This window comes from Tauraco erythrolophus, chromosome 5, assembly GCF_009769465.1.
Source record: "Tauraco erythrolophus isolate bTauEry1 chromosome 5, bTauEry1.pri, whole genome shotgun sequence".
NCBI lineage: Eukaryota > Metazoa > Chordata > Aves > Musophagiformes > Musophagidae > Tauraco > Tauraco erythrolophus.
This window is the reverse complement of record NC_141469.1, coordinates 3,323,966-3,349,872: the sequence shown is the minus strand read 5'-3', so window position 1 is coordinate 3,349,872 and position 25,907 is coordinate 3,323,966. Positions and strand designations below refer to the sequence as shown.

At 39.7% G+C, this 25,907-nt stretch overlaps 1 protein-coding gene across 4 annotated transcripts; it reads left to right on the top strand.

Annotated features, from left to right (window-relative positions):
- Positions 1-2,731: 2,731 nt before the first annotated feature.
- On the top strand, positions 2,732-24,910 carry LARP7 (La ribonucleoprotein 7, transcriptional regulator). Of its 4 annotated transcripts, XM_086611605.1 has the most exons (13): positions 2,732-2,939; positions 4,379-4,479; positions 4,592-4,675; positions 7,694-7,858; positions 8,515-8,623; positions 10,234-10,608; positions 11,109-11,192; positions 11,615-11,744; positions 14,502-14,659; positions 15,547-15,665; positions 18,192-18,351; positions 20,430-20,521; positions 24,790-24,910. In XM_086611605.1, exons 1-13 carry the CDS (start codon positions 2,732-2,734, stop codon positions 24,868-24,870), a joined length of 1,866 nt encoding a protein of 621 aa, XP_086467731.1. In that variant the 3' UTR covers positions 24,871-24,910. The 4 variants fall into 4 exon arrangements, with proteins under 4 accessions (XP_086467731.1, XP_009976775.2, XP_086467732.1 ...); XM_009978473.2 differs by lacking the exon at positions 11,109-11,192; XM_086611606.1 differs by lacking the exon at positions 11,109-11,192 and having other exon boundaries at positions 10,234-10,614.
- Positions 24,911-25,907: the final 997 nt, after the last annotated feature.

Genomic DNA, 25,907 nt, shown 5'->3' with positions numbered 1-25,907 from the left:
TCCTGACAGGAGAACTTGGGTGTGTACAGGTTAGCACCAACACGTTTAATGTTTACCTTTTCAAGAGTATAGATTTGTGTAGACCCGTGTTATTTTGATTTACATTATCTTTGCTTTCTTGCATTTCACTCCCCCTGCTTAATTGTCCCTCCTTCTCCTGGTTTCGCTGATGCACATTAGAGGCACTGTGCATTTATTTCATTTCAGGAAAGCTGAGAGATGGCAGCTGTTTTGCTCAAAAAGAGTGAAGTTTTGACCCTACTTTTGCTTTATTCTGATTTTAATAGTTTATCAGAATAGTGTTTGCAGTTGTGAGGCTGGCAGTGTGAGAGTTAAGTAAAAAATACAGCCTGTCTTACACCTTGGCATTGCATCTTTCGTTGATGAGTTGATGTTTGCAAGAGTAATTCTGAATGAAGAGCTACCAACAAAAAAAGTGCTATGAGTTTTTGACTTGTGTACTTAAAAACAGTGTTTTCTTATATCCGGAGTTTTCATCTCGTGTTGCCTCAGGTAGGAGTATTCCATCACTAGGTGTAAGGTCGTATACAGATCCTAATTACAGATTCATAGCTGCCATTGGCTCTGACTCTGTATTTCCAGGCTCCTCCAAAGCAGTTAGCTCAAAGCTTTATTTGTAAAGCAAGTAGCACCAGGTGACGGGTAGCGGGGCCAGCCCAGAATGCTGCTCGCAGGTGTTTTTCTTTAAGCTTGCATGAGAACCTCTTTCCTAGGAAGGACTTCCCAAGGCTGGGTGACTCAAAAGGCAAGAAATGCTTAAATGGCTTATTAAAATCAAGCTTTACTGTGCATAAACCACACGGATTTTATGGCAGTGTGGTCATTTAATACTGTTCGGCCACAAAAAGTATCCCGTAATGATGCACCTTTATTGGTGCAGCTCACTGTAGCCCTCAGTAAAGCAGGATGTTTTTCTGATGAGTATTGATACAAATATCTGCCTGAAGGGTTTGAATGGAGCTTGAACTTGTGCTTCAGCTGGGAGCGTTCCCTGGCTTATCTTTTCGAGATAATCACTGACCTTCCGCTATCTTGAGCAGTCAGTTCACAGCAGGGACAGCAACTGGTATCCGGCCTGATTTGCACAATAATTTGGACACCATTTCCATTTTTGTCATCCTCTTGCAGAGTTGGGCTTCCTCTCTGCTGACTGCACTCACGTTTCCTTCTGTGCTGCCTTGGCAGAGAGCTGACAAGTCTTTCACATGGTGATTGCTGCATTAATTGCTTGAGTTTTTGTGTTAATTTCATTTTCCAAAAGCTGTCTGCTTTTGGCAGGATCTAAAACGAAGTGCTGTGGTGACAGGCAGTTTTCAAGGAGGACTGGCTAGCCACGGCGAAGTGAAATGTGAGCAAAAAAGATGAATTGATGGGGTTTATGTTTTTCTAGGTAAACGCATACATTAAAATCACTTCTCTCTAGTCCCTAATTTCCAGGGTGCCCAAGTCTGAGGTTCTGACAGAACTTGGTTTGCCATTAAAATCAGTGATGGTTGATGGAAGAGCTCTCCCCAAAGAAAGGACAGAAGTCTGTTTAAGCGTAGCATGTAGCAATTGCCACATGGATTTTCAACTGTGAATGTGTGAGAACTTAATCTAAAGTGGGATTAGAAGATTTTGGATTACCACTCTCTGGTAGGGCCTTGGCAATTGTCAGAGTGAGTGGTTTGTGGTTTTGACGTAATATTTTTCTTGAAAAAAACCTTCCTGTTACCAGACCTGCCGTGAATACCAATGGTGTGTTTAAGTGTGTCTTTATATTGTATTTATTTATAAGGATTGATAGATGCTTCCCATCTGGAGGTCATACCATCAATTTCGGCAGCGAGCTCTTCAGCTCATGCGTGCGTCCACGTAACCTGTTTGCAGCCACTGGATTTACGGTGTATGTCTGCTGAGCACCGTCCTTGGGCCAGCCTTTTCACAAGTCTTCTATAGAATCCAGCTTTTTTTCCCCCCTGCTTTGCCTTCTCCATAAAAGGAGCATTTCTGAAGCATATAGTGCTCTGGGGTTTTTAGGTGTTCTTTCTAATGGTTTGTAGTGGGAGATATGGGAGTGGAGAACAAATCATTTCTGTTGCTTTTTCAAGTCTAAGAAAATGTGTTTATTGGGAGGGAAATTGTCTGCTTTTTATGTTGGGTTTTTGTAGGCTCTTTTGAGCAAGTAGGTTGCTTTTCTGGTAAGAGGGAAGTTATGTATCATTAAAACACTTTGTGACCTGCACCAGTACTCTGAAGGATTCACATAAAAATATTTTTAATAGCGGTGCTGGTCTATAACTGGCGAAAGCCATGGGAACTGTGAATCCCATGGCGGCTGCTGCTGAAATAGAAAAGCTGCTGTTAGACATCTCATGGGGAGGGCAGACTGTTCACAAAGCCTCTGGATAGACCCAACAGGACAAGTTTGGACTGGAGAACCTGCAGTTGGGTACCACCTTGCTTCCAGTGAATTCCTGTGGCAAAAGGGCAGTACTGGGTGCCACGAGACACGAGTTGGAGCTTAGTCCTCACCGCACGGTTATTGTGTGACCTGATTTTCCTCATCTTCTGTATGCTTTGTCTTTTCCTATGCTACTAATAATAATTGGCACGTAGTCTCATGGGGGCATGTGAAGTTTTTAGTTTAAGAGCAAACAAGAATGTTCACTCCTTGAAATCAGAATATTTTGATTTTTCTCAAAGGTTATGTTGGACTTTGTTTGACAGAATGACAGGAATGGAGACGGAAACTGCAAGAGACAAAGCCATGGAAGAAGAAAGCACCGAACAGAAAAAGGAGAGGGAGAAAAAGAAGAGGTCGAGGGTTAAACAGGTGCTGGCAGATATAGCGAAGCAAGTGGATTTCTGGTTCGGTGATGTTAATCTCCACAAAGACAGATTTCTGCGAGAACAAATAGAGAAGTCCAGAGATGGGTGTAAGTTGATGTTCAGTATGTTTCAGTAAACAGATATGTTTCCCTTTCTTGTTCACTGTATTGGTGGTAACAGCTCAAAGTTGGTTTGAGGTGCACAGCTGCTCCTGGGGAAGACGGCAGTTTCATGCTGGAAACCAGTATTAGGACTGGCAGCTCACGAGGCAGAGCTTGGCACTAGTTTTTAGAAACTGTATTCAGTTTCTCTTTACCTTTCCTTGACTACTACCAGCCATGAGTTAGAGGCATCTGCCAGGGTATAAAGGACTGTTTGGGAGACTGGATTTTCTTTTTTTAACTTAGTATGTTTTTAAGAATAAGCAAATAAGGGGCTTTTTGCCCTTAGAGGTACTAAACTTGCCTTGTAGGGGGGATATATGCAGAAATTGAAATGTCATTTGGATTTGTGGTTAGATACACATATTTTCTGTCATGTTTTCTGCACAAGTTAGACATGAGAGAAGTTGTGTGTTGGCATGTAGGGCTGCTGTGGGTCTCTTGATTTAGGCAGTATTTGACACGGCTGATTTGACTGGAGAGTAGGAAATTGAGCTTGGTTCTGGAACTACTTGCCTGTTTCTGAGGAAATGAATTTACACATCGGTTGCAGTGACTGGTGTGCTTTTGCTTTCAAAACCAGTACATGTGTGGTAAATGCGATTGAAGGGTTGTTCACATGGACCAGAACTGGGGTGTGTCTGTAAGAAGAGGTAGTCCTTTTCCATCCAAACAAATAAATAGCAGTTTCCACAAGCGTTTACTTATTTTGTTTCCTTAAGGTGCCCATATTTATTTGAAGTTGAAGTCATTAGTCCAGTTGCATTGTTGGAGTCCTCAATGATGTTGAACTTCAGGCCGGGTTTTTAAAAAACGGGGCCCTCGGAGGAATAAAATTTACCCTGTGTTTTCTAGAAATATTAGAGCTTGGATCTCTCTATTTTTTTTTTTTTTTATTGAAACTAATACTAGGTAGTTTTCTTCCGGGATTTTTGCAGCATGACTCATGGCAACTGAAGTGTGAGCAGGAGCTCTTTTGTGTTGGGGAGACTGGGGTAAAGACTTAATTGAGTACTGGAAGAAGAGGCACGTTTTCAATGCAAATTGGTTTTGGATTGTAAAACTGCATCAGAAAGGAGGTTTTCTTCCTTTCTTTTCCAAGACAATAGTTATCACTGAGGAGGTAAAAGAAGAAAATTGCTTGGATAAAGGTTAGCACAAAAGAAAATTAAATATAGGTTTACTCGAAACTTTAATTCTGATGTTAAGAATTTTCTGTACATCCTTGGCAGCCGGGTTTCGTAGTGCACTTAAGACTTGCAGACTTTTATGAAAACACTACTGGAGTCCTAATGTCAGCTTAAAACACATAATTAATGCTTTCTAATGATAGTATATAACATATAACTAATGATTTCATCATTTGCACCTTTTTTTATGCCTAGATGTTGACATATCCCTGCTCATTTCTTTCAACAAAATGAAAAAACTGACTACTGATGGCAAATTGATAGCTCGAGCTGTTAAAAGTTCATCTGTTGTGGAGGTATTTAACATTTCACTTTTTTGTGTTTGCTGATACTGGATTAATAATGATGGTGACACTGAAGTGGGCAGTTATCTTATGGAAGACGTTTGTTGTTTCCTTTTCTTTCTAGTTGGATTTGGAAGGAACCAGGATCAGAAGACGCCAGCCGCTGGGGGAGCAGCCGACGGACGTGGATAGTCGTACGGTCTACGTGGTAAGGTTCTCCCTGTGCATACTCTTCAGCGTCCTTGCTGTTAATATTCTGGAGTGCAAAACCCACCGTGCGTTGTCTGTGACTATCGAATTGCTTAGTGTTGCTGTGTTAGAGCAACAAAACCAACGTGAAGGAATTAGAAGGTAGATTTTCTTTGGGAGCATCGGAGATTGAGTACAAGAAATGTTTACATAAAGTCTAAAAACTAACTGAATTTGATTGCCTTTGGTTTTTAGGTCCAAAAGAAAAGGACATGGTGAGGGAGGGCGATGCTTTATAGATGGACTGGCAGTGACGGGGGCAAGGAAGGGGTTTGTTTGGCACCAGCCTAGATCATTTTAAATGCAGAGCAAAGAGCAAAGAGCCGCTTCACCTGCTTGTGAAAAAAGGTGTACTTTGATTTATTACTGCTTTCACGGGGTTTTTCTAGTTAGTGCAGTTAGGGGAGCAACACTGGTACTAAGAAGTAGAATCATAGGAGGGTTCAGGTTGGAAGGGACCTCAAAGATCATCTAGTTCCAACCCCCCTGCCATGGGCGGGGAAACCCTCCACTACACCAGGTTGCTCAAAGCCTCATCCAACCTGGCCTTGAACACTGCCAGGGATGGGGCATCTACAACTTCTCTGGGCAAATAATTACCGGTTACATTAATGTAGTCAAAGCTGTAGATTAATGACTTTATTAGTTTTATCAAACAGGAGCTGGCTGAGTTTGCAGTATAATCAGGGGTGCTTTATAAAGTACAGTCTGTTTGCAAAATCAGAGGCAAGTGCCCTGGCACAAATGTCTTTCTCCTAAGGGCAGAATGTACCTAAGTGAGAGTCTTACATTAGGGGGTCTTTTTTTTTAAAAAAAAAAAAAACAACAATTTAAAAATCTCCTAATGGCACACTGTTGTTTGGCTACATAGATACTGAAATGATTGCTTGCTTGTGCTGCTGGTTAAATTCTGCATCTCAAAGTGGTGTCTCAGACGTGTTGGAGTGGAACAGCAATTATCTCACTGTTGATCCACTTCAGTGGTAGCATGGAAAGAGATCCCATGGTTGGACTGTCACTTAAAATCCAGTGTGATTCCTTAAGTAGAAGCGAAGCCCGTGTGGAATTCCCTTTGCCTCTAAAGAAAGCTTTGCATGGGTAATGTTAGTTTAGGTGTGCACCTGGAGCTGTTAGCAGCTGAAGTAGTAATTTCGTGCCGGCACCGAGCTTTCTGTGATGAAGATACTTACTAATCGTGCCCAAAATGCCAGCCTAGCCAGATCAAGAGAAGCTGGGTTACTCTGATCATGAAGTTCTTCACCAAAAGCTCAGAAAAGGTTTTTAATGGCTTTTTGAGTACAAGTGTGCCGGTCATGATATTTGCCAAGACTGCTTAAACCTTCTCAAATACTTTGCCAGTATCATTTTTGGAGAAGATACTCTAAATTGAATGACCTGCACAGTCTATACATAGCTTAAATACGTAACTACATGAGTTTGAATTTTCAGCTGTCCTCTAAGACCAAGATAGATCACTCATCTGTTTTGTAAGTTACTAAATTCATAGAGATCCTACTTGGAGAACATGTAGCAAGCCATTATCTTTTCTTACTGCTCCCAAACAGGGCGGGGTGTTTTGCTTTTTAAAGACTATTGTGTGGGGTATCTGCCCTTCAGACTGTAATTACTGTAATAAATTAAGCCACGTTAAATGATATGTAGGGATGGGGGGAGCAGAAGTAGTCCAAGAATTGTTAAAATGTGTTTCATTCTGGAGTAGGTGAAAGAAAGATTTCCATGTTGGATTAACACTAAGGTTATGGTTACGTCCTCCACTGTGAAGGATTGTCTCCATGTTTTCTGAATTTGTTCAGGAAGTCCAAGCTTCATCTCTGAACTAAGAATTGAGACATAAAGATTTGGTTTTTTATGGAGTGGTAGCTTCATTACTTTTAACAATCTCATTTAATTTAGGGGGAGTTTTCATGAAATTTCTGTGAAATCATCTTGTTGGTGCCCTTTTTTATATGCTTTAATATAAGCTACACTTTGACATATGCTTATTTTATGCTCATCTCATAATTTTTTGAAAGTTTCACGTAACTGGCTTGTCAACTTTATACCAAAACCATAATGAGTGGGTTTTCTCAGGCAGGTCAAGTTGATGCAAAAATAGTTTTCTACCTGAATGTGATAAAAAATGTTTTCCTGCAAGGAAAACCTTTTAGTTCAGTAACTTGCCATGAAAAAACGAAGTGTTACTGACTCCATTGTTGCCAAGGCATGGATTTGAGAGCAGGATTGTTAATGGTGTTCTGTTGGGTCTCATTAGGAATTGGCACGACAGGATTTCTCCTTGGTGAAGGGAGGCGGTTAGGAACTGAGACATGATGTCTGCAAGCTGCTAATATGTGTTCCTGTAGTAAGGAGTTTATAGAAATAAAAATCAGTTCAATCATCCAAGGAGCTGGCTAAAAGTTTCTGCTGCGTCTCCTCACCAAGGCTGTAAGTGCTAACCACTAAGCTTTAAAACGTCAGCGACTGGCAGGAGTTGATCAGTTTCAGTCGTGACTTTTTACTGATGTACAAGGATTTTCTGTGATAGGGGGACTACCAACAATAAAAAAAAAAAAAAAAAAAAAATCCCTATGCTCTGCAGGGGATAGTTTGAGTCAATGCAGAACTCTGTTTGTTCTAAGGTCTTAAATTTACCAAGATATTTTATGTTGCAAAGATAAAGGTGCCAGTGAGACGTTGGTATCTGTCACAGGAAGAAGATAAACATCTCAATTAAATGTATAATTAGTTACAGGCACATGAATTGAAGGATCAGTGATCTGGAACTGGATCTCTATTTTACTACCTGATTACTATGACCTCTCCACAAGAATACCTACTGAAACAAAGTTTCTCAACCTTGTCACATCAAACTTAAGATATATATTGTTGTGACAACTTTTAATTGAAGGATATAGTAAACCATCTGGTATAATTGGAATGAAGGAGTAAGAAAATGACTTTTTTTTTTTCTTTTTAGGAGCTGCTTCCCAAAAACGTCAATCACAGTTGGATTGAGCGGGTGTTTGGGAAGTGTGGTAACGTCGTTTATGTCAGTATACCCCGGTATAAAAGCACTGGTGATCCAAAGGGATTTGCTTTCGTTGAATTTGAAACTAAAGAGCAAGCAGAGAAAGCTATTGAGGTGAGTAATGGTGCCTCTAGTCTGTCACTGTTCTTCCCGATGGTCGCTTGATGATATGGATATGTACTCTTTCCTAGTTCACCTTCTCAATCTTAGAGAAATTCCTGAAATACCATCACTTCAAAATGTAACTTAGCAGGAGTTATGTTGCTGTCGTCTACCTTCAGACCTCCAATCAATTCCAATTATTAAAAAAATGTAATTCCGTTAATAACCTGGAGACTTGGAGAAGCATAGTCAGTATTGGATTGGGGTTTTTTTGAATAATTTGCTTGGCCACTCTTGGCATCTTTTATGGAAACAGAGATCGCTGTGTAACAGTACAATGGCTATTAAATTTCATCAGACAAGCGTGGTCATCCCTAATTTTCCATTTTTAAACTTGTAAATATCAGAATGGTAACTGGTGCATAAAATAACACACGAATTATGTGAAATCAGGCAAGTTTTGCCCTTAAAAAGCAAACCCCCCCACCACCAAAGCCACAAAACCCACCACACCACTGCAAGAACAGTGTATACCTCTGAAGTCTTGAGGGACTACATGGTTCTTAAAGGAATGTAGGACTGCTGGGTTTAACTTTGATGAAGGTTCTTTTAAAAAGGAAATACCATTTTGACTAATGGTTTGTTGATTTTGATTTTTTTTTTTGAAGTTTTTGAATAACCCACCAGAAGAAGCGCCACGGAAACCTGGGATTTTCCCCAAAACAGTGAAGAATAAGTCTGTTCCTGCACTGAATACGAGTAACAGCAGTGTAGTAGGTAAGTGTTATTAAGTTTTTGGGATCCAGAAACAAACTCTTTTGTGCCTCAACTTCTGAAGAAAGAGTTTTTAACTGCTTTGTTACTGCAGTCTCATCTCACTTATCTTAAAAACTTCATAAAAATAAAAATGCATGTTGCTGTTTATTTGTTGGCTAATGCAGGCTGAAGAAGGAAAGTGTAAAACTAAAATATAGTAAATTTCTGGCTTTTTGTTTTCCTGCTTGATGAAGAACTTAATTTCTTCTGTTATCAGCTACCACCATTAGTTGTTGGGCTGGTGGAGCAGCTTTCAGACTGTACAGTAAATCAACCAGCACTTAACATAAGCAAAAGACAAATTTGACACAAATTGTTTTAAAAATATTTAATATTGAAGGGAAAGATACAGACATACAAGCAAAATGATCCTTAAAACATGAGTGCTGTTGACATCAGTTTGTGATAGTCTGATGTGTTTCGGAGCAAACCTTGTGGTGATGTTCTCTCTCTGCTGAAACTTGGTGTGAGCCAACTAAGAAAAAAAAGGATTTTTGCCTTTCTTCCTCTGTTTGAGCAGAGCAGTCTGTAGTGGAATGAACTTTTTACCGCATGCTTACAATTCCACTGTACATGATTGATAATTACTCCATAAAAACCTGAAAAACCTGATTATTGCCGAGAAAAGGATCCTGAATTCACAGTTGAGCATGTTTCCAATAAATACAATCTGCTGTAACTTGCAAAGCAGCATCGCAGGATTACGGTGCAACTTTGGTCACTGAAACATTTTTCCTGGTTTCTGATGACTTAATACAGTTTCTTAGACTTCAGACATCTTCCCATCTTTTCCATAAGCGTAATCATGAGTCACATGTTACATTACTCAATATTATCACTAATTCTTTGTGACACCAGTAACTATTAGGACAAGGTAATCGAAAAAACCACCATGCTTTTTAAACCCACTAAGGTACTTTCTGCTGCTTCATAGTGCATCCTGTCTATGACAATTTTGAAGCAAGCAGACAGTATTGAAAATCTGTTTTTTTTTTTTTTTCCCCAACCAGATTGGTTAATTTAACATTCCTTAATTTAGTAGGGAAATACTTGTTCATCACTTAAGTAGTGTGATACATTCGTTGGGGTGAGTATCTCCGTTTATTCTCAGAATACAAATTGACATTCTTTTTTTTTTTTTTTTATTTTCTTGTCTTTGTTTTATGACCTGGAAGGAGGAAGGTGTCTCTTCTCAAAGGCAATTAAGGGATGACATAACAAAAGGTTTATCTTTTTAAGGAGAAGCAAAGAAGCCTAGCTCCTTTCTTTTTAATTTGAGAATAAGTACTTCAGGAATCCTGTAGTGAAACTGTTGTGACCCAGAGGTGTTTCTCACTTTGTGAGACTGAGAGTCTTATCTGTGTGGTGGTGCTTTGTTTTTTCTCTGCTTAAAATGCCCAGGAAGAACTCTGGAACAAGATGTTGCATCTCTCCTGTAGCTAGAGATGGCAGACAGGGGTTTGATTTAACATCCAGGGTTATCATGACATGTGGTATCGTGATTGTTTACTTAGGTCGGTTAATCTAGTTTTGAATCATTGGCAGTTTTAAATATTCTGTTTTTACTACAGAAGAGAAGAAAAAGAAGAAAAAAAAGAAATCCAAAATCAAGAAAGAGAGCAATGTACAGGCAGCTGCAGAGACGAAGGAGTCTAACACGAACACTACAACAGAGCACGCACCTAAATCGAAAAGACACAGGACTTCATCGGAGTGTTCGGAAATGGAGGGAACGGAGGCTCACAGGCAGTCCTCAAAGAGAGAGAAAAGAAAATGGGACAGAACAGAAAGCTCAGAAGTACCTTGGGAAAGCAGGCCGGGGAAGAGAAAAAGAACCTGCTCTGGAGATGGTGAGACATCAACTCCCAAAGTCAAGAAAACCGTTCAAAAGGATGAAGTTCGTCCTGTGAAAGAGGAAACAGCAGAAGCTCCAAAAGATTCCAACGGTAACGGTTTTTGTGTGTCTTAGGAACTGCATGATTTACATGTAGGACTGAAATCAAATGGCAGGCTTGGTAATGAGGGAGAAGTCTAGATAAGGAGAAAGCTTGAGTTAAAGAAAATGAGTTCTTTGCAGCTGAAATTATTTGTAGTGGCCTAAATTAAGTAAATTAGGAATCTCGGTATGCTAGAGGGTAACAAGCAAGGGAGCAAAGGGGGGGGTTGCCCAGAACATGACAGCAAGGAATGTACCAAATGCCATCTGTGAAACGCAAACACCCCAGTGAACTGACTTGGAGATGAAAGATTCCTGAGTAAACCTTTCAAGTGCTGGAGTAAGATTCAGACACTGAATTGCTGTCTTTGAAAAACTGAAAACTTTCCGCTGAAAACTGTCTTTGAAAAAGTGATAAAAGGTTGCTCAGCTTGGGTCAGTAGGTGAAAAATGGTTGATATGGTAGAGGCATAACTAGGTCAGTGTAGGAATATGGGATGTTCCCTGCAGTTAAATTTAAACCTGGTCATGAGTCATTGCAAGGTGATAAACTGCACGGAGAACAAGAAAGAACTTTCCTAAATGTCATCAGAAGTAAAAATAGTTCACAAAGAAGTGAATATCGATAGAACTTGGCTGAAGTAAAGTATGGGTTAAACAGTCAGCCTGAGCAAATGGCGGCAGTCTAAGAATTTAGATAAGCAAGATTAAAATACAAAAGAAAAAGCTAATGATCCCAGTTTGTTACATGAGATAAGGGGGGGGAAGCAATAGACGAGATTAAAAGCTGCATTGAAATCACATCTGGGTTGACAGGAATCCATGATTAGAGGCTGAACTCAGGTAGTTGAGAAAGTGGAGTAGAAATAGGTATTAGGCTCTGCTTTTTGTGAAAAGGTTTGAGTTGAGATTTGAATTAAAGAACCAGTGCTCATTAAGCTATTCCTGATTTTTATGGAAATATTAATGCAGGCTGTATTATATAATGCCTTTTTCTTTTGGACTTTTTCATGTAGACGTTTCTGCAGAAGATGACAAAGATAAAAAAGACACATCCCTTTCAAAATCTAAAAGGAAACACAAGAAAAAACACAAAGAAAGGCACAAAATGGGTGAAGAAGTCATTCCACTCAGAGTACTCTCCAAGTAGGTTACGAAACTAATCTGTCTGACTAGCTTACGGTACACCTGGTGGATGGGGAGATATTCATTGTTTAGTTGCTTTATTTATTTTTAATTCATTTTTTTAGTTGCTAATGGAATTTTCCTCAGCAGTACTGACTGGGTAGTGGTGTAGTGTTGGGGTGGTTCATTAAAAACCTGAGTTAAGGGCCACCACCACCACCCCACTCCCCCACCCCCCCCCCAAAAAAAAAAAGGGAAAGAGACCAAGGCGAACAATACCAGCTTGTTTCCTTTATTTTTTATTTTCCCTTTAATTTATCCACCACCTCCAGCCCTGGATTAGGGAGAGGCTGGGTGGGCTTAGCTTCCTTGTTTGTTTGTGAACATAAATTTAGTTTCTTTTTGCTTTAACTGCAAACGGCAGCGGTAGTGATGGCCTTTTGTTTTTTTTTAAGCTAGCCATCTTCATGGTTATTAAGTGTTTTCCTGGAATATTTCAAAGTCCCAAGTGTTGCATACTTTATTGAATTATTGCTTAACAGGCTTATTATAATCTTCAATTTCACAATATTTTTGCAAACTACTTAAATCTTCGTGTGCCCAACAGGCCATCACCATTGCTAAAGTGCAATTCCAATTTTTATACGACAGAGTTGCATATTAGCAACAGTATTAGCCTGTAGCTGAAAAGATTTCAATACCGGAGTTTTCCAATCAGCAATTCATATCCGGTTCTTCAATAATTGATCCATGGACCTGAAGTTGCAGAGAAATATTCATGCCTCTAACTGTCGGGCTGTTAGGAGTCACCACAACTAAAACATGGAAGCACTTACTTTTTTAGGCATCCAGCAAGTACCTCCATGTTAAAGTAGAGGGGGTCCTGGCCATCTTGTGCTACACTGTGATGCGAAATTGTGCTTTACGGTGAACAGAGGGGGCACATGGAGGGCAAATAACACCTTCTGTTTCGGTATCTTGTCTCGATATATTTCCCAGGAAGAGTTTTTTTTCAGTTGAAAAAAAAAGGATTCACCACCACTAAAACATGGAAGCACTTACTATTGAGAAACAAAGCAAGTCCATCCACATTTAAGTTGTGGGGGTCCTTAAAAAAAACCAAACACAACACCACAAAAACTCAGAACTTGAAAAATAACAAAAAAAAACCATACACGTGTATTAAAGTAAGTAGACTTGTTCGAGCTGTAAATTTTTAGAAATGTGTTTAAGAACATCAGGATCCACCGCCACTGAAACATGGAAGCACTTACTTTTTTAGGCAGCAGGTACCTCCATGTTAAAGCGAAGGGAGTCCTCGAAAACAAAAACTGCTTCCCATTTTACGAACGTACAGGCCAGTGAAAAATTTGTCTTGTTCAGTAACCGTTAACGCTGTTAGTTTTTCTTGGAAAAGCGTGCCTTCATCTGCTTCCAGCCAAAATCCTTCGGTTTTCCTTGCCCGCATCTAAAAATTTTGCGACTGAAGCGTAGACAAGAAAAAAAAGACGAATCCTGGATGGTATTTCGGAATTGCGATCAGGATTCACCTCTACTAAAACATGGAAGCACTTACTTTTTTAATTTCACAGAAAGCACCTCCATGTTAAAGTAAAAGGGGTCCATAAAAAACAAAACAAAAAAACCCCACCCCAACACGGCAGGTACCACCGATCCTTGTTTGTCCTCGTCCACCGACATGCTGAGACTACATCACATGCTGAGAAAGAGAATTTTAAGTTTTAGTTAACTGTGGCAAAGGGGAGGGAAAAAAAAAAAGTAAGTTTTAAAAAAGAGCCTAAGCATTGCAAATACTTGCCTGACGGAGTCGTCGTGGTCTCCTCTTCCTCGGAGTCAAGTTAACTCCAGGTACCTCCTCGAGCTTGTATTTATACCATCCCTTGCCGTGGAATGGTGTTGCCTTTTTATCTCCCAGAATCATTACGTGGCTCTTTTGTCATTTTAATGTCTTTGCTCTGTTGAGAAGGTATGATCCTGGGTGAGTCTGGATGCTTTTTTGAAGTATCCAGTTGTCAATGTTAACAGCTAAAACCATTACCACAAGATATCCTCCTCTTTAAAAATCCTCTCTCAGCCTGTTTGATAGCGCAGATTAGGGGAACAATGAGTCGTTCTCACAGTGCCACTGTGGGCATTGTGTTGGTGGGGAGCAAAGCTCGAGCTGTTTGCAGAAACATCTCCATGTTAAATGGATGTAAATACATAAATCGCTTCCATGTGGTGGTATTTTTTAACCAAAATGCATTTCAATAGCAAGGAATGTTCTTATCTCAGTGGGTTTTTCGTGAGTTTAACCAGTTGCTGATTTTCCAGCAATGATTTTTCTAGAAAAGAAATGACTGATTCTTAATATAGTAACACCGAAGCGAGTTCACTGAACTAGTTGAGTGAATTCAGAGTTCACCGTCTGAATTAAATCTGAAATTTAGTGCCTGCACTCTGTGTCCTACCAGTAGAAAACATTTTACCAAGCTGGTCTATGTCTTCTGAATTTGTGAAACAAATTTGAGAGTCACTTGTATTTGAATGGTAGGTTGACCTTGTTAAAACTCGCCTGCAAGATGAAAAGCAAAATAATAACACAAGTATCGACTTAATTTAACCAAAGTGCAGGGAGATCTCTAATGGCAGGAGTGGTCTGTGCTGCTCACTGAGTTCTGGTTAAGCTGTTTGTAAACTGGTTTGTCTTTTTAAGTTCTCATTGGGTTTTTTTTTTTGTCTGCAACTGACATCCTATGCCTGTATCTCTGCTTACAGGACCGAGTGGATGGATTTGAAGCAAGAATATTTGGCCCTTCAAAAAGCCAGTATGGCCTCCTTGAAGAAAAGCATGTCCCAAATCAAACCTGAGCCTGTGGGAGAGATGGAAACGGAGTCTTGTGCGCAGAAAAAGCCTCAGTCTGAAAATGACAAATGTAATCCTGTTTGTGATGTGCTTTTGTCTTGTGTTCTTCATTGTTCTAGGACACAAACATAAGTGATTTAAGACGCTGGTCCTCCATAAACACCGCAAAATGGTTTTATTTTCAATAATGCTGGTGCTTTATCTGAATGCCAAATATTGCCAATAGCAAACCTTCCTCATCTAGATACATTTGAGACTCAGGAATTCTATAAGTAAAGCCTAAACAAGTAATTTCAGCACGTTCCAGTAGCACTTCTTAAGCTTTAGGATCTTTTCGGGTAATTGTAATTATAAAAGCCTCAGAAAGGTAAATCAAGGTTGAGCTTTTCTGATTATGTAACTTGGGCCTGATTTGCTTGGGCTCAACTGTACCTGCCACAACTGACAAAATTTCTTTAAGTTAGGCATTCAAAAAATGGACTTGGAGTTGGGTTTTATCAGCTTTATGGTTAAAATTACACAAACTTAGTTCAATGTCTGCATTTTTTCAGAGGCAGAATTGCTCTTTTTTGCTCTGGATCCTCTATTCTTCACTAATTTCACAACTGCCATTTCAATGCCTGTCTGCCTGTTTTTAATTGCTCTAGAACTGAGGGTTCAACTATTAATTACAATCAACAGAATATGAATTATTCTTAGAAGGATACCTTGTAAAAACGTTTCTAAGACTGTTTTCTTTGAGCTTTTTTATTTTTCCTTTTTTTTTTTTCCTCACACTGACTTTACCTTGTGAACAGTGTCGGTCCTAGATTTAAAAAAAAAAAAAAAAATATTTATAGAAGCCATGTTTGATGCGTCTTGTTTAATTCCTTGTGTACAACACGTGCTTTCATAGCATCTTTAGTGTCAAACTCGTCAATGTAAAACTTTTTCTACCCCTCTTTTCAAATCGACCAGCCACCAGTGCAGATTCAGCCCCTCCTGCCAAGCCGAACACAATGGGGCCCCAGTTTGTGAGTGGAGTAATTGTGAAGATCATTAGCACCGAGCCCCTGCCGGGCAGGAAGCAGATCAAGGTAATGCCTTTGTAACCTCAGGGTAGCTGTTAGCCTTTCCTCTTACCGTGCCCCCCAAATGTTTGAATATGGAATACAGTTTAAACAAGCCTTACTGATTTTTTTTGTTGTTTTTTTAATTTGTTTGGCCACTAGCTGCGTACAGATTCTTCTCTAGTACCTGTTAATGGCAGATTTTACAACGGCAAATAGGATCAAGAGGGTGTTTCAAAGCAAATGTTAGCCTTTGAGTTCTTGGAGCAATGTCAAGTTTGTAAGGGAAATAAGGACAAAAATAAGTAATGCTCTAGAGGATGAGTAGTTCTTTCTAGTTGAAAACTAGATGTTGAAGGCCAGGTGGGTGCGATGTTCTGCATTGGTCCTTGTGCCAGCCATTCTGATGCAATTCGGGTCAAGAAATCTGTAACACTCTTTTGGGATTTTTACCATGCACGGGAATTGGGGAGCAGGAAAATACTCTCTGCGTGAGAAAACAAATTGTATTTTTTTCAGTAAGAAATTCACAATTACAAAAGCGCCAGTTCAGTGAGACTGACAGCAGTTGGCCTCATCCAGTCATGGAATCATGCATTTCTTTTTTTTCCCCTGTGGGAAGGGCTCGGTTTTCTTACTTGGAAAAAGCGTTTAGGATAACTTCAATTTTGTTTCATGTCACACTATGGAAGTTACACATGTTTAGTAGAATATTTTTTTTAAAGAGAATAGCAGCTTGAAGCTGAATCCTTTTGAAATGGAGATATTAAAAGTTTTCCAAAGGAAATAACAGACTCTTTCCAGATAGTGAATTTTCCATGAATATAATACAGGATATTTTCTTACACAAATTGCACTTTTGGATGAATAATAACTGGAAAGAATTTCAAGAACTTGAACTCACGTTGGAATAAAGATTCAGACCACTTAGGACAAAGAGAGAGTGGTTCAAAATGTGAGTTCTGAGATGAGTTAGCAAGCTACCTGTATGAATAACGGAGTAGTCTGTTTGGAATCACATGCTGCTTGTAAGTGTGAAATTGAGTGTGTGCATGCTAAAACTGACTGTTCCTGCTACAGCTGGAAACAAACCTACTTGGGTATTTCCAGGCATTTCCACTTAGTGTCATGGTTTAATTTTAGGTGAGTGTTTTAGGAAAAACGAAGACTTTATGGAAGTGAAGGGGGACAAAATACGATTCGGGTGGCCTTAGCTGTTGTTAATCCTCTCTTTGGCTCCCATAGTAAGTAGATAGGCAAAATATTTCACAAAGAAGGTTTGCAGGGAGCCTTAGGATTGCAAAATACAACTGTAGGTGGAAGGAGCACTAATCCTTAGGGTGCACCAGCTCTTCCTCGAGTCAGCAGTGGAAGCTGCAGACTGTACTGGACACTCACTGGGTTTCTCTGGCCATTCCAGTTGCTTTCATGAGAGGTGTAAGTCTTTGGCAAAACCTCACTTTGCCTGTGTTCCCGCACTGTCATAGGTACAGCAAACCCTGCCACGAAGCAATGCGTTCAGGTTTTTCTTTCCTTAATAAACTTCCAGTATTTACATCTCTTTCTGATTGTGTGGCAGGCTTAATTACTTCCACACACTGGAAAGATCTTTGTAGAGTGGTTTTAATATTATTTTTCTGGTTTAATTTTTTTACTTCACTACTTGCATATTTTGCTACAAAGGCTCTTCCCAGAGGTTATAACATTTGCCAACTCCAGTGAGCTCTGTGGATGGTTGTAATTTTCCATGTAAACCTGACTTAGGGGGATACCAGGATTAAGAGGGGGAAGTAGCTTTGGTTGGCTCTCAAATGGTCTCAACAGCATTGGCACTTAAGTTGTGATTTAAGGCTGGCCTTGGTAGCGGAGGGTTAAAAGCAATGTGTAATTCTTGAATGGAAGCATCTTACTCCTAGTGCCTGCTGTGAACAAAATTGACTGGGAATGTGTGGTTTTAGTTAATTTCCCAAACAGCAGGAATTACACGTGAAGTACTTGATCTGAAAGAGCATGTGTGACTCCTTTTCCTTCAGCTTCTGGGGGAAATTTTCACGCAGGGGTCACTTCATAAATATAGGAAGGGTTAGTTTTTTCATATTATTTATTTCATGCGTAGAATGAGGTTAGATATTTTTCTGTTGGACTGACATATAGCAAGGTTGTAGTACACAGATGATTTTATTTTTTAAAAAAGTCCATGCAGCTACAGTACTGAAATAAATGGATAATTACTGATGCTCTGTTAGTAAAATTATTCTTAAGCAAAAAAACCCACATCTTGATGAATTACTGGTTTAAGTTGTTCTTGGAGTGCAGGTTGAGAGATAAATAGATGTTGTAGGCTCATAAATCAGAGTTCAGTGATAACCTTCTGAAAAATATTAATTCAAAACAATTGGAGATTAAATTGATCAAATGAACAAGTTCAGTTATTATCTTCCATTTCATTACTTTTTTGGAAATGTCGATGATGTACAAATGGTCAAAAAGTCAATCTTTTGATATTGTGTTTTTTTTGAAGTCTGGTCTGTGTTCTCTCACCTGCTTTGATAGGATGCTTTGGCAGTGCTGGCTCACGTTGCTTACGTGGACATGCTGGAGGGAGACACAGAATGTCATGTCCGTTTTAACACTCCTGAGGATGCACAGATTGTCATCAAATCGCACAAAGAAATACAGATCAAAAACAACTGGAAATTCGAAGTTCTCACTGGTAAGACTTCTCTTTTTCTAATGGTAGTACAGGGGAAAACTTAACTACTGTGAGGATTGTGTCGCACGGTAGCTTAATGGATATATTTAGATATCTTGGTAGTTGGGGAATAGACTGGTTTTTACTGGGAGCCTTCTCATTTTGCTCTTGTAGTGAAATTGGTAAGACAGTAAGAATTTTTTGTCACTGTTGAGGTCAAAATAACAACTTTGCTTGCCTTGGACAACTTAATGCTGTTTTGAGCTTAGTTTCTGTTACTTTTAGTGGTAATGGACTATAGAACTTGATTGACATTTTAGGTTTATAAATATAACGCTCTGATGGTGCAAAATAATTTTTAATTAGGATTTTCTTGAAAATAGTGAACTTCCATGAGAGGTAACAGGACCAGAATCTAACAGCATGGTTATGCTTACAGTGGTTTTGGAACTCTGCTTCTAATTAGTCTTTCTTTTTTCAGGAAGTTGAATAACTTATGCTGGAGTAGTGCCTTTTTTTAACTGTATTTAAACGGAAATTTTTACTGGCATATACTTTGGAACATCATCCTGATGTGTGGTGTTTAGTTCTTTTTTTCTGAAATTACTCTGCTGTTCTAAATTTGTATCTTGTGGTAGTTTGGACTAGGCTTTCAAGTGTAGTGAAACCTCTTGATGGAAGGGAGGGGTAGAAGAAGAGAGGAGGGGGGAAGTCTCTCAAACTTGGTTGCTGTATTCATAAAACTTGGAAATTGTAGACATGCACTAAAAATCCTAAATACCCAAAAAGAAACAGGGAAAACAGTGCAGATGAGATTTTAATCGCTGTGTTTAGGTATTTTGCCACACTCCTGCACACATCCTCATATAGTGGATGGTTGTGCACTCCCATAAATGTGAGGTCAGGATCGCAGAAGGAAGAGCTATAATGGAAGCATTAACCTTCGTGATAATATCCAAGTGAATTCAAGTTTGAGACTCACTGGATGCTGCTCATGTCATTTGGAGATGGATTTGTCTCCAGAGCTGTGTTCCAGACATACAGAAATAACTTCAAATCGTGTTTTACAGCTCTTGGCTCTGTGTCTATTTGTCTCTGGTTTTGGATCCGTGTATAAAAGAGTGTAGTAGTAGGTTAGGACTAAGTACTACATTGTAGGAGCATTCCATTCATAGTCTTCAGATTTATTTTTTTTGTTTCAAACTGGTTCATTGACATGAGAATGGAAAGGCTTCTGAGGAATGCAGAAGTGACTCAGTAAGGATTTCAGCTTTTCTTGGTGGCATAAGGTGAGAGAGAATTAGAATAAGGAGAGAATCTTTAACGCTCCCTACTGCAAGGACTAAACTTGCCCGGTGATATTTCGCTTTTTAAGACTTGCCTTTGACTAAATATCTTTGGCTTTGCACCTGACAAAATAGTAATAAACATCTGTGGTCAAATTCAGATATTATTGTCATTGAGAGGCTGCTCAGCAGTCTCCCCGTCCCCAGAGTCTGCTCCTAACAATGGCTTTGATGAAACAAAATCGTCTTAGTTATTGTTAGTAATTTTTTTCTGTTTGACAGTTGTTTAAGGTTACTCAGAGGTTGACTTCATCCGTAAATCGAAGGGCCTACGAGTGCTATGGTGAAACTTAAGCTAAACCTGAGCTCTTTCTGCTAATTACATGTAGAGACTGGTGTTTGCATGTTTCCTCAGTTCTTCTTGTTACGTTTGCTAAACTCCTTGCTCAGGAAAACCGAGTTAGATTCCTTGGCAATCCAGTTTTTAAGTTTATTAAAATGCATAGGACCTTGATGCAGGTCCTGTCCAGCTCGGACAGAACAGGGACTTTGAGCTGCTTTGGACAGAGTTTTTCTGCTGTTTGTTCATCTCGGCACGTGTTGGTCACGTGTTGGTCACGTGTTGCAATGCCCTATGACTTAAGTGACTATGAAATTTAAGACCGATGGGGAAATACTTGCTGGATTTCCCAAACAGGTATTTTCACATGTTTACCTCAATTAGAAAAGATTCCTTCTCAGCACAGCTGAAAAAAAAATGCATCTTGTTGAATACTTTTATTCATGTCCTGTAATGTTCATTTGTTTTTCAAGGTGATCACGAACAACGTTACTGGCAGAAGATTTTAGTGGACAGACAAGCTAAACTCAACCAGCCTCGAGAAAAAAAGCGGGGTACTGAAAAGGTAATTTGCAAGTCAGGTTGAAAATGTTTCTGTCTAGGTCCACTTTTTTTTATATTTTGATGTTTGGTTCTGTGTTGAATCCAGTTAAATGGCTTTCTACTGACTTTGCAGCAGGGTTTTACAGCCACAAAATAGAGAATGTGTAGCTGTCCTGGTCCAGTTGCCAAATGGGAGGCTGGTCTTGATGGGGATGATCAGAGAAAGTCAAGTCCATGACTGAAGACATGAAGTTAATTTATAAGTTGGATTTTCTTAAAACCCTGTCTGGATGAGCTCATTAACAAGTCAAATAGTCTTGATTTGCTCTACTGTGATCAAGTCTAGTGCTTTAGTCTTAATTCTGTAGTGTGATCAAGTAAATTTTTTTTTTCGGAATCATACTCTTTTTTTTTTTTCCATCTCCATTTACACGATTTTTTTAGTGCACAGTTCTGTGCTGTGAGGAACACTGGAGTGTCCCTAGTGTAGTCAGGAGTCTTTGTACCAGCATGTCCTGTGTTCTGATCCAGACAAATCTGAATGCTGCTGGGAGCATCCATAGCTGAGCAGCTTCCAGACCCAAACTGCCTCTCACCTGGGGAAATTTCCTTCCAGCCTTGACCTTGGTGTGTCTGTCAGGCCACAGTGTTGAGGGAGTGTTGCAATGAACTTGCAGGCTGCAGGCTCGGCTCCTGCCCCAGAAGATCCTTCCAGGCATGAATGGTTCTTGATTAAACCAGTCTGATCCTTTACCGGACAGAGAGGAGCCAAAGAGTATTTCACAGCCGTTTTATTGCCAGGTTTACTTGGCACAGATGTGCAAATATCTGCAGGTTGCAGATAAAGTTTCTGAGTTGGCTTTAACCTGAATTTTTACGCTGTTGCTTGCAAAACTTGAAAAATCATCTGACTTGAGTTATTTGCTGGTGACTCTGGAGACTGTGTTTCCTAGACACTCGGGTGGTGCACAGAATACCAAAAATGTCCTTCTTGTTCTGTATATAATTGAACAGAAATATCACATTGACATGGAGGAACAGCAATTGTACAGGCCAAAACCTTTTCTCGTACAAGGCATATTTTTCATGGTTTATCTTGTTTGTTTAAATATTCTTTCAGAAATCCTGTAGGCAAATCAATCTGGTTCTTGTAAATAAAGGTGTGCATAAAGAATTTCCCCCAAATAACTGATGTGATTTTTCTTAAAAGCATAAATATGACAGGTTCTAACCGTTTTCCTTGAATATAAGCAGTAAGGGAATGTGTAAACTGTACAGCTTTAGAGCCTTTTACGAGTGTTACCAGATTTTTTTTCAGTTTCTTCAAATGTACTTGTACTTTTTTAAACAAAAGGTGCCAGTGGCGCCTCTGACTTGAATTTGGACTGTAGCCGCCCTGCTCTGGCGTTTCTGTCCATCAGCTTTTCAAGATTGGTATTTGTGGACCAAACGGGTGTAAATTGGCCAGTCGTGTACCTCACCTGGACTTGTTCTGCCTAACAATTGCGGCAAAAGCTGGGATGCAAACCCCTCCTCCCCCTACCCAGCACCTTGCAACACCGGGAGGTGTTAACTTCAAAGCTTAGTGAGTGCTATTTAAATGCTAACACTGTTTAGCAAAACCTCGAGAAAAGAATGCCTTGCTGTGGTTGGTAACTCTTAACCCTTTCATTACTTTTGGACAGTTGGTATTGCAGAAATATGGACCGATAATAAAAAAAGTGTTTCGCTCTTTGTTCTGTAATGCGAATTTTAATCTTCTATTGGCAAATTCTTCCAAAGTACTCACAATTAAGTAACTTGAAAAAAAAAAAAGTTCAATTCGTAGAAGCTATGTAACTGCAGTGATGACAATGGGAGTAGTTATAGTAACCATGAACATTATGATTGTTGCATGGACTGCATCACATCACAGGCAAGTACACGGTAACAGAGCAGAGAGATGCTTTTGAGTGTAACTGCAGGCACTTGGAGATCCTGTTTTGAACCCCTGGAAAAGAGGGGTAGACTTACTCGCTTTGCCTGCAATGGGTCCTGTGGCATGCCAGTGTTAGCCAACAATCCTTTTCAGGTATCACCAAGATGAAGATTAATGATCGTTTCTGGCGAAATGCCTTCCCCTCTTACCCCTGCCAAAAAAAAGTGGTAGAGATTTTACTTTCTCTGGTATAGTTGTTAAAATAAACTAAATGTCCAAGAGACACTAGATGTCTGAAGGTTCCCCAGAACTTGGGACTAACGCCTAGCTGTGCTTTCGGTTAAAAAGGTGTTCAGTGTCGAGCTTTTCCTCCAGATCTCATTCCTTGTCCCCTCTGTGCTCCCCTCTGCTGCCTCTTCCAAATCCAGGTTGTTCTGAGTCTGTGATGAAATCACCTTTAGCGATATTCCTTAGTAACACAGATGAAAAACCTTGCCAGCAGGGTTTCTTTAGGGCACTGCCAGTTTATGTAGACCTAAAGCAATTCATCAGTCTGCAGCCTTGAACTCTCAGACTGGTTCAACTGTGTTCACAAAGCCAAGGCATGGCCGCCTGCAAGCTTTCCTCTTGGGTACTTGTCTTCTGGAGGGGGTACTGGTGAGTAAACCCAGTTTACACCTTGTGCACCCCCTGACACAGAAGGAAAGGACGAAGTTTAAGAGGGTGAGAGTAGTGGTAGAAGTGACAAGTGTTTTGGGAGGAAGTGAGAATTGGGTTTTTGGGAAGGGCGGAATCATTTGCAGAGTATATGAGAAAGGAGTTTAGTGGGAATGCCTGGGCACAGCCCATGCTGTTCTCTTCTGACTGTGCCTGGGAGCTGCATCCTTGCAAGACTGAGCAGTTCCCTCACTCTGCTCCCCTGGGGAGTCTCACTCGGACCACAAATCAGCCCTTTTCCCTGCTTCTCTGAAGTGGGTAGCTGTGGAAGGGCTGGGTACCTGTTTGGAGACATGAACAATGGTGTGCTCAGAAATAGGTGCTGGTACTGGATTGATGAGCTGAAAATGGGAAGGAATCCTTGAGGCCTCGTGCAAATTCTGAGGTGCTGGTATAGAAACACTCACTGGTAGGAACTGAGCAGTTCACATCTCAGAGCTTTTCTTCCATTGTTTGTCATTCTCCATCCCATATGGTGAACAAATGAGCCAATGCACTGTGCTTCTTTTTAGACTTCAACTCTTTTAATCCATTTTTCAGATACCAGAGAGTAAAAGTAACTCTTAGTTATCTTTAGGTCCTTTTTGCTTCTGGAGAGTGGTCAGGAGCTTGCTTACGGTTAAGGAATCGCGGTAACAAAGCTCGTACCTTTGCTGTTGAGTATTTGTGTGACTTTGTTGCAGTACTGTGGTTAAACCTGTAAATGTTCTAACCCAGATGCTTTAAAAGCACGTATGTTTTTCAAGTTGTTCTCATCCAGATTTTGGTGGTATTTCAAAAAACAACGGTTTTTCTTTCCAGTCACTTTGTATGTAAGTGAGCAAGGCTGCCGTAGCAGAAAGGAGGTGGAATTGCTGCCACCAGTGAAGGGTTCTCTGGTCAAAGATGGACCCTGCCAGTACTTGTAGCATTACCAAACTGAGACAAGCAGTTTCAGCACCTAGGGCTTCAATTGGTGTGGGGAAAAAAAAAAGTAAAGTGATCCTATGTACCCTAGTAACTTAGTCAGTCTTCCGAAAATGCCACTGAAAAGAATCAAATCCCGTGTCAGGGCTTTGAGTTAGGGATTCCTGGCATCAGTGTTCCTCCAAACTGCACCGTTATTTCTTGAGATGGATTTTCAGCAGGGTTCTGATATGTAGTGTGCGGTTTTACTAGCCTGAAGGATGGCCCCAATCTGAATTTTAGTGGCTTTGTTTCTTTGCTGAGTGTCGAAAATGGCACAATATTCCTAAGGCTTTTTTTTTTTAATGGTCTGACCTTGGTTTTGTTCCATCAGTAACAGCATGAGTCCAGTAAAAGGGTAGGGTGGGTTTTTTTTGCTTACTGTATGCAACTGTGTTTTAGGATTTTTGAATTTGTAGTTTTCTTCTCTTCTATGTTAGGGGAAGAAAAGATGGAATGAAAGAGGCTGCACTGTCCAGGGATGGAAGAGATGTTTTACTGTTTTTTATGTTTCTGAGGCAATACTGAAACAAATCTTATTGGGGCTGCTTTAACTTTTTGTGGTCAGCTGTACAGGTTAGCTCAGCTGTTCCAAGATGAGTTTTTTTCTTATCAAGTTGGCTAAATCAGTGAATAATGTGTATGTAAGATAAAATCATAACACTATAACTTCCATCTGATCTTTTCTACAACATTTTTCCCTTTTGCAGTTGATTGCTAAAGCTGAAAGAATTCGACTTGAAAAGACTCAACAAGCAAACAAACATATTCGCTTCATTGAAGAGAACTAACTGATGGTGATCTTGAAAGTGAACTTAATATTTTAAAAAACCCAAACAAAACAAACAAAAAAACTAACAAGGGAAAAGGAACACCACAAACACTGCTGCTTACAGCAACTAAACCGTTTTTAAGGAGGCATCAAAACCTGGTCCGTTTGATTCATGAAGTTCTGCAGACTGCAAGTATGAAGCTTGTTCTGAATCCCATGTTGAAGTAGGCTGAATGTTTACTGCTTCTGAGCCTTGAGGTAGAGCTTTCTGGAAAAAAAAAACATGTATGGAGAGGTCTTGCTTTGGTTCACTTCTGGTTTTGTGTTTTGTTTTTTTTTTTTTTCTATGTTGAAGTTTTATACACTAGGTTATGAAATAAAATGCTTGAGAAATTTTCAGTTGTGCATCTCTAATTCTTCAGTCTGCTTGACGACACTATAAATAATACAACTGGGAAATGCTCAATACACATCTCCAGGCCTCTAAGTCCATTGGACTGTTCCAAAATACACTAGGAAATCATCTTTCATGTATTTTGAAGTGGCTAGGACTGTCAGAAATCTGTTGTTGAGAAGCCTGAAAGAAAGTTTACCTACATCAAGTGCACGCTAAACTGAATTTAGACTTTTTTTTTTAGAAGACTCTTCGGGGGAAGCAATCAGAAAGCCTTTCTTTGTTCCATCTGGTAACTCTAGCTGCAGAAGTAATTCTCACTTCCAGATAAGTGGAGTTGTGTAGTTCACAAGTTAAGATGGTGATGTTAATGTGCTTGAAGGTATTTCATTGTAGACTGACAATATTTAAAAAGAAAACAAAGCAAGGAAAACCCACAAAACCCCCACATAAAATTGGAATGATAGAAAAGGTTGAACTTGAGGTATGACTACATCTACTCTTAAAGGTCTCTCCATTAGTGTAAAGATAAATTCACATGTTTGAGAGATTGTTTTAGTCAATTTTATTGCAGGACAAATAAAATAAATGGGTCTACATAAAGCGTGAAACTTGCTGATAAAATAGAAGGATGAGCAAGTTATTTTGAAGCTAGAAGTACA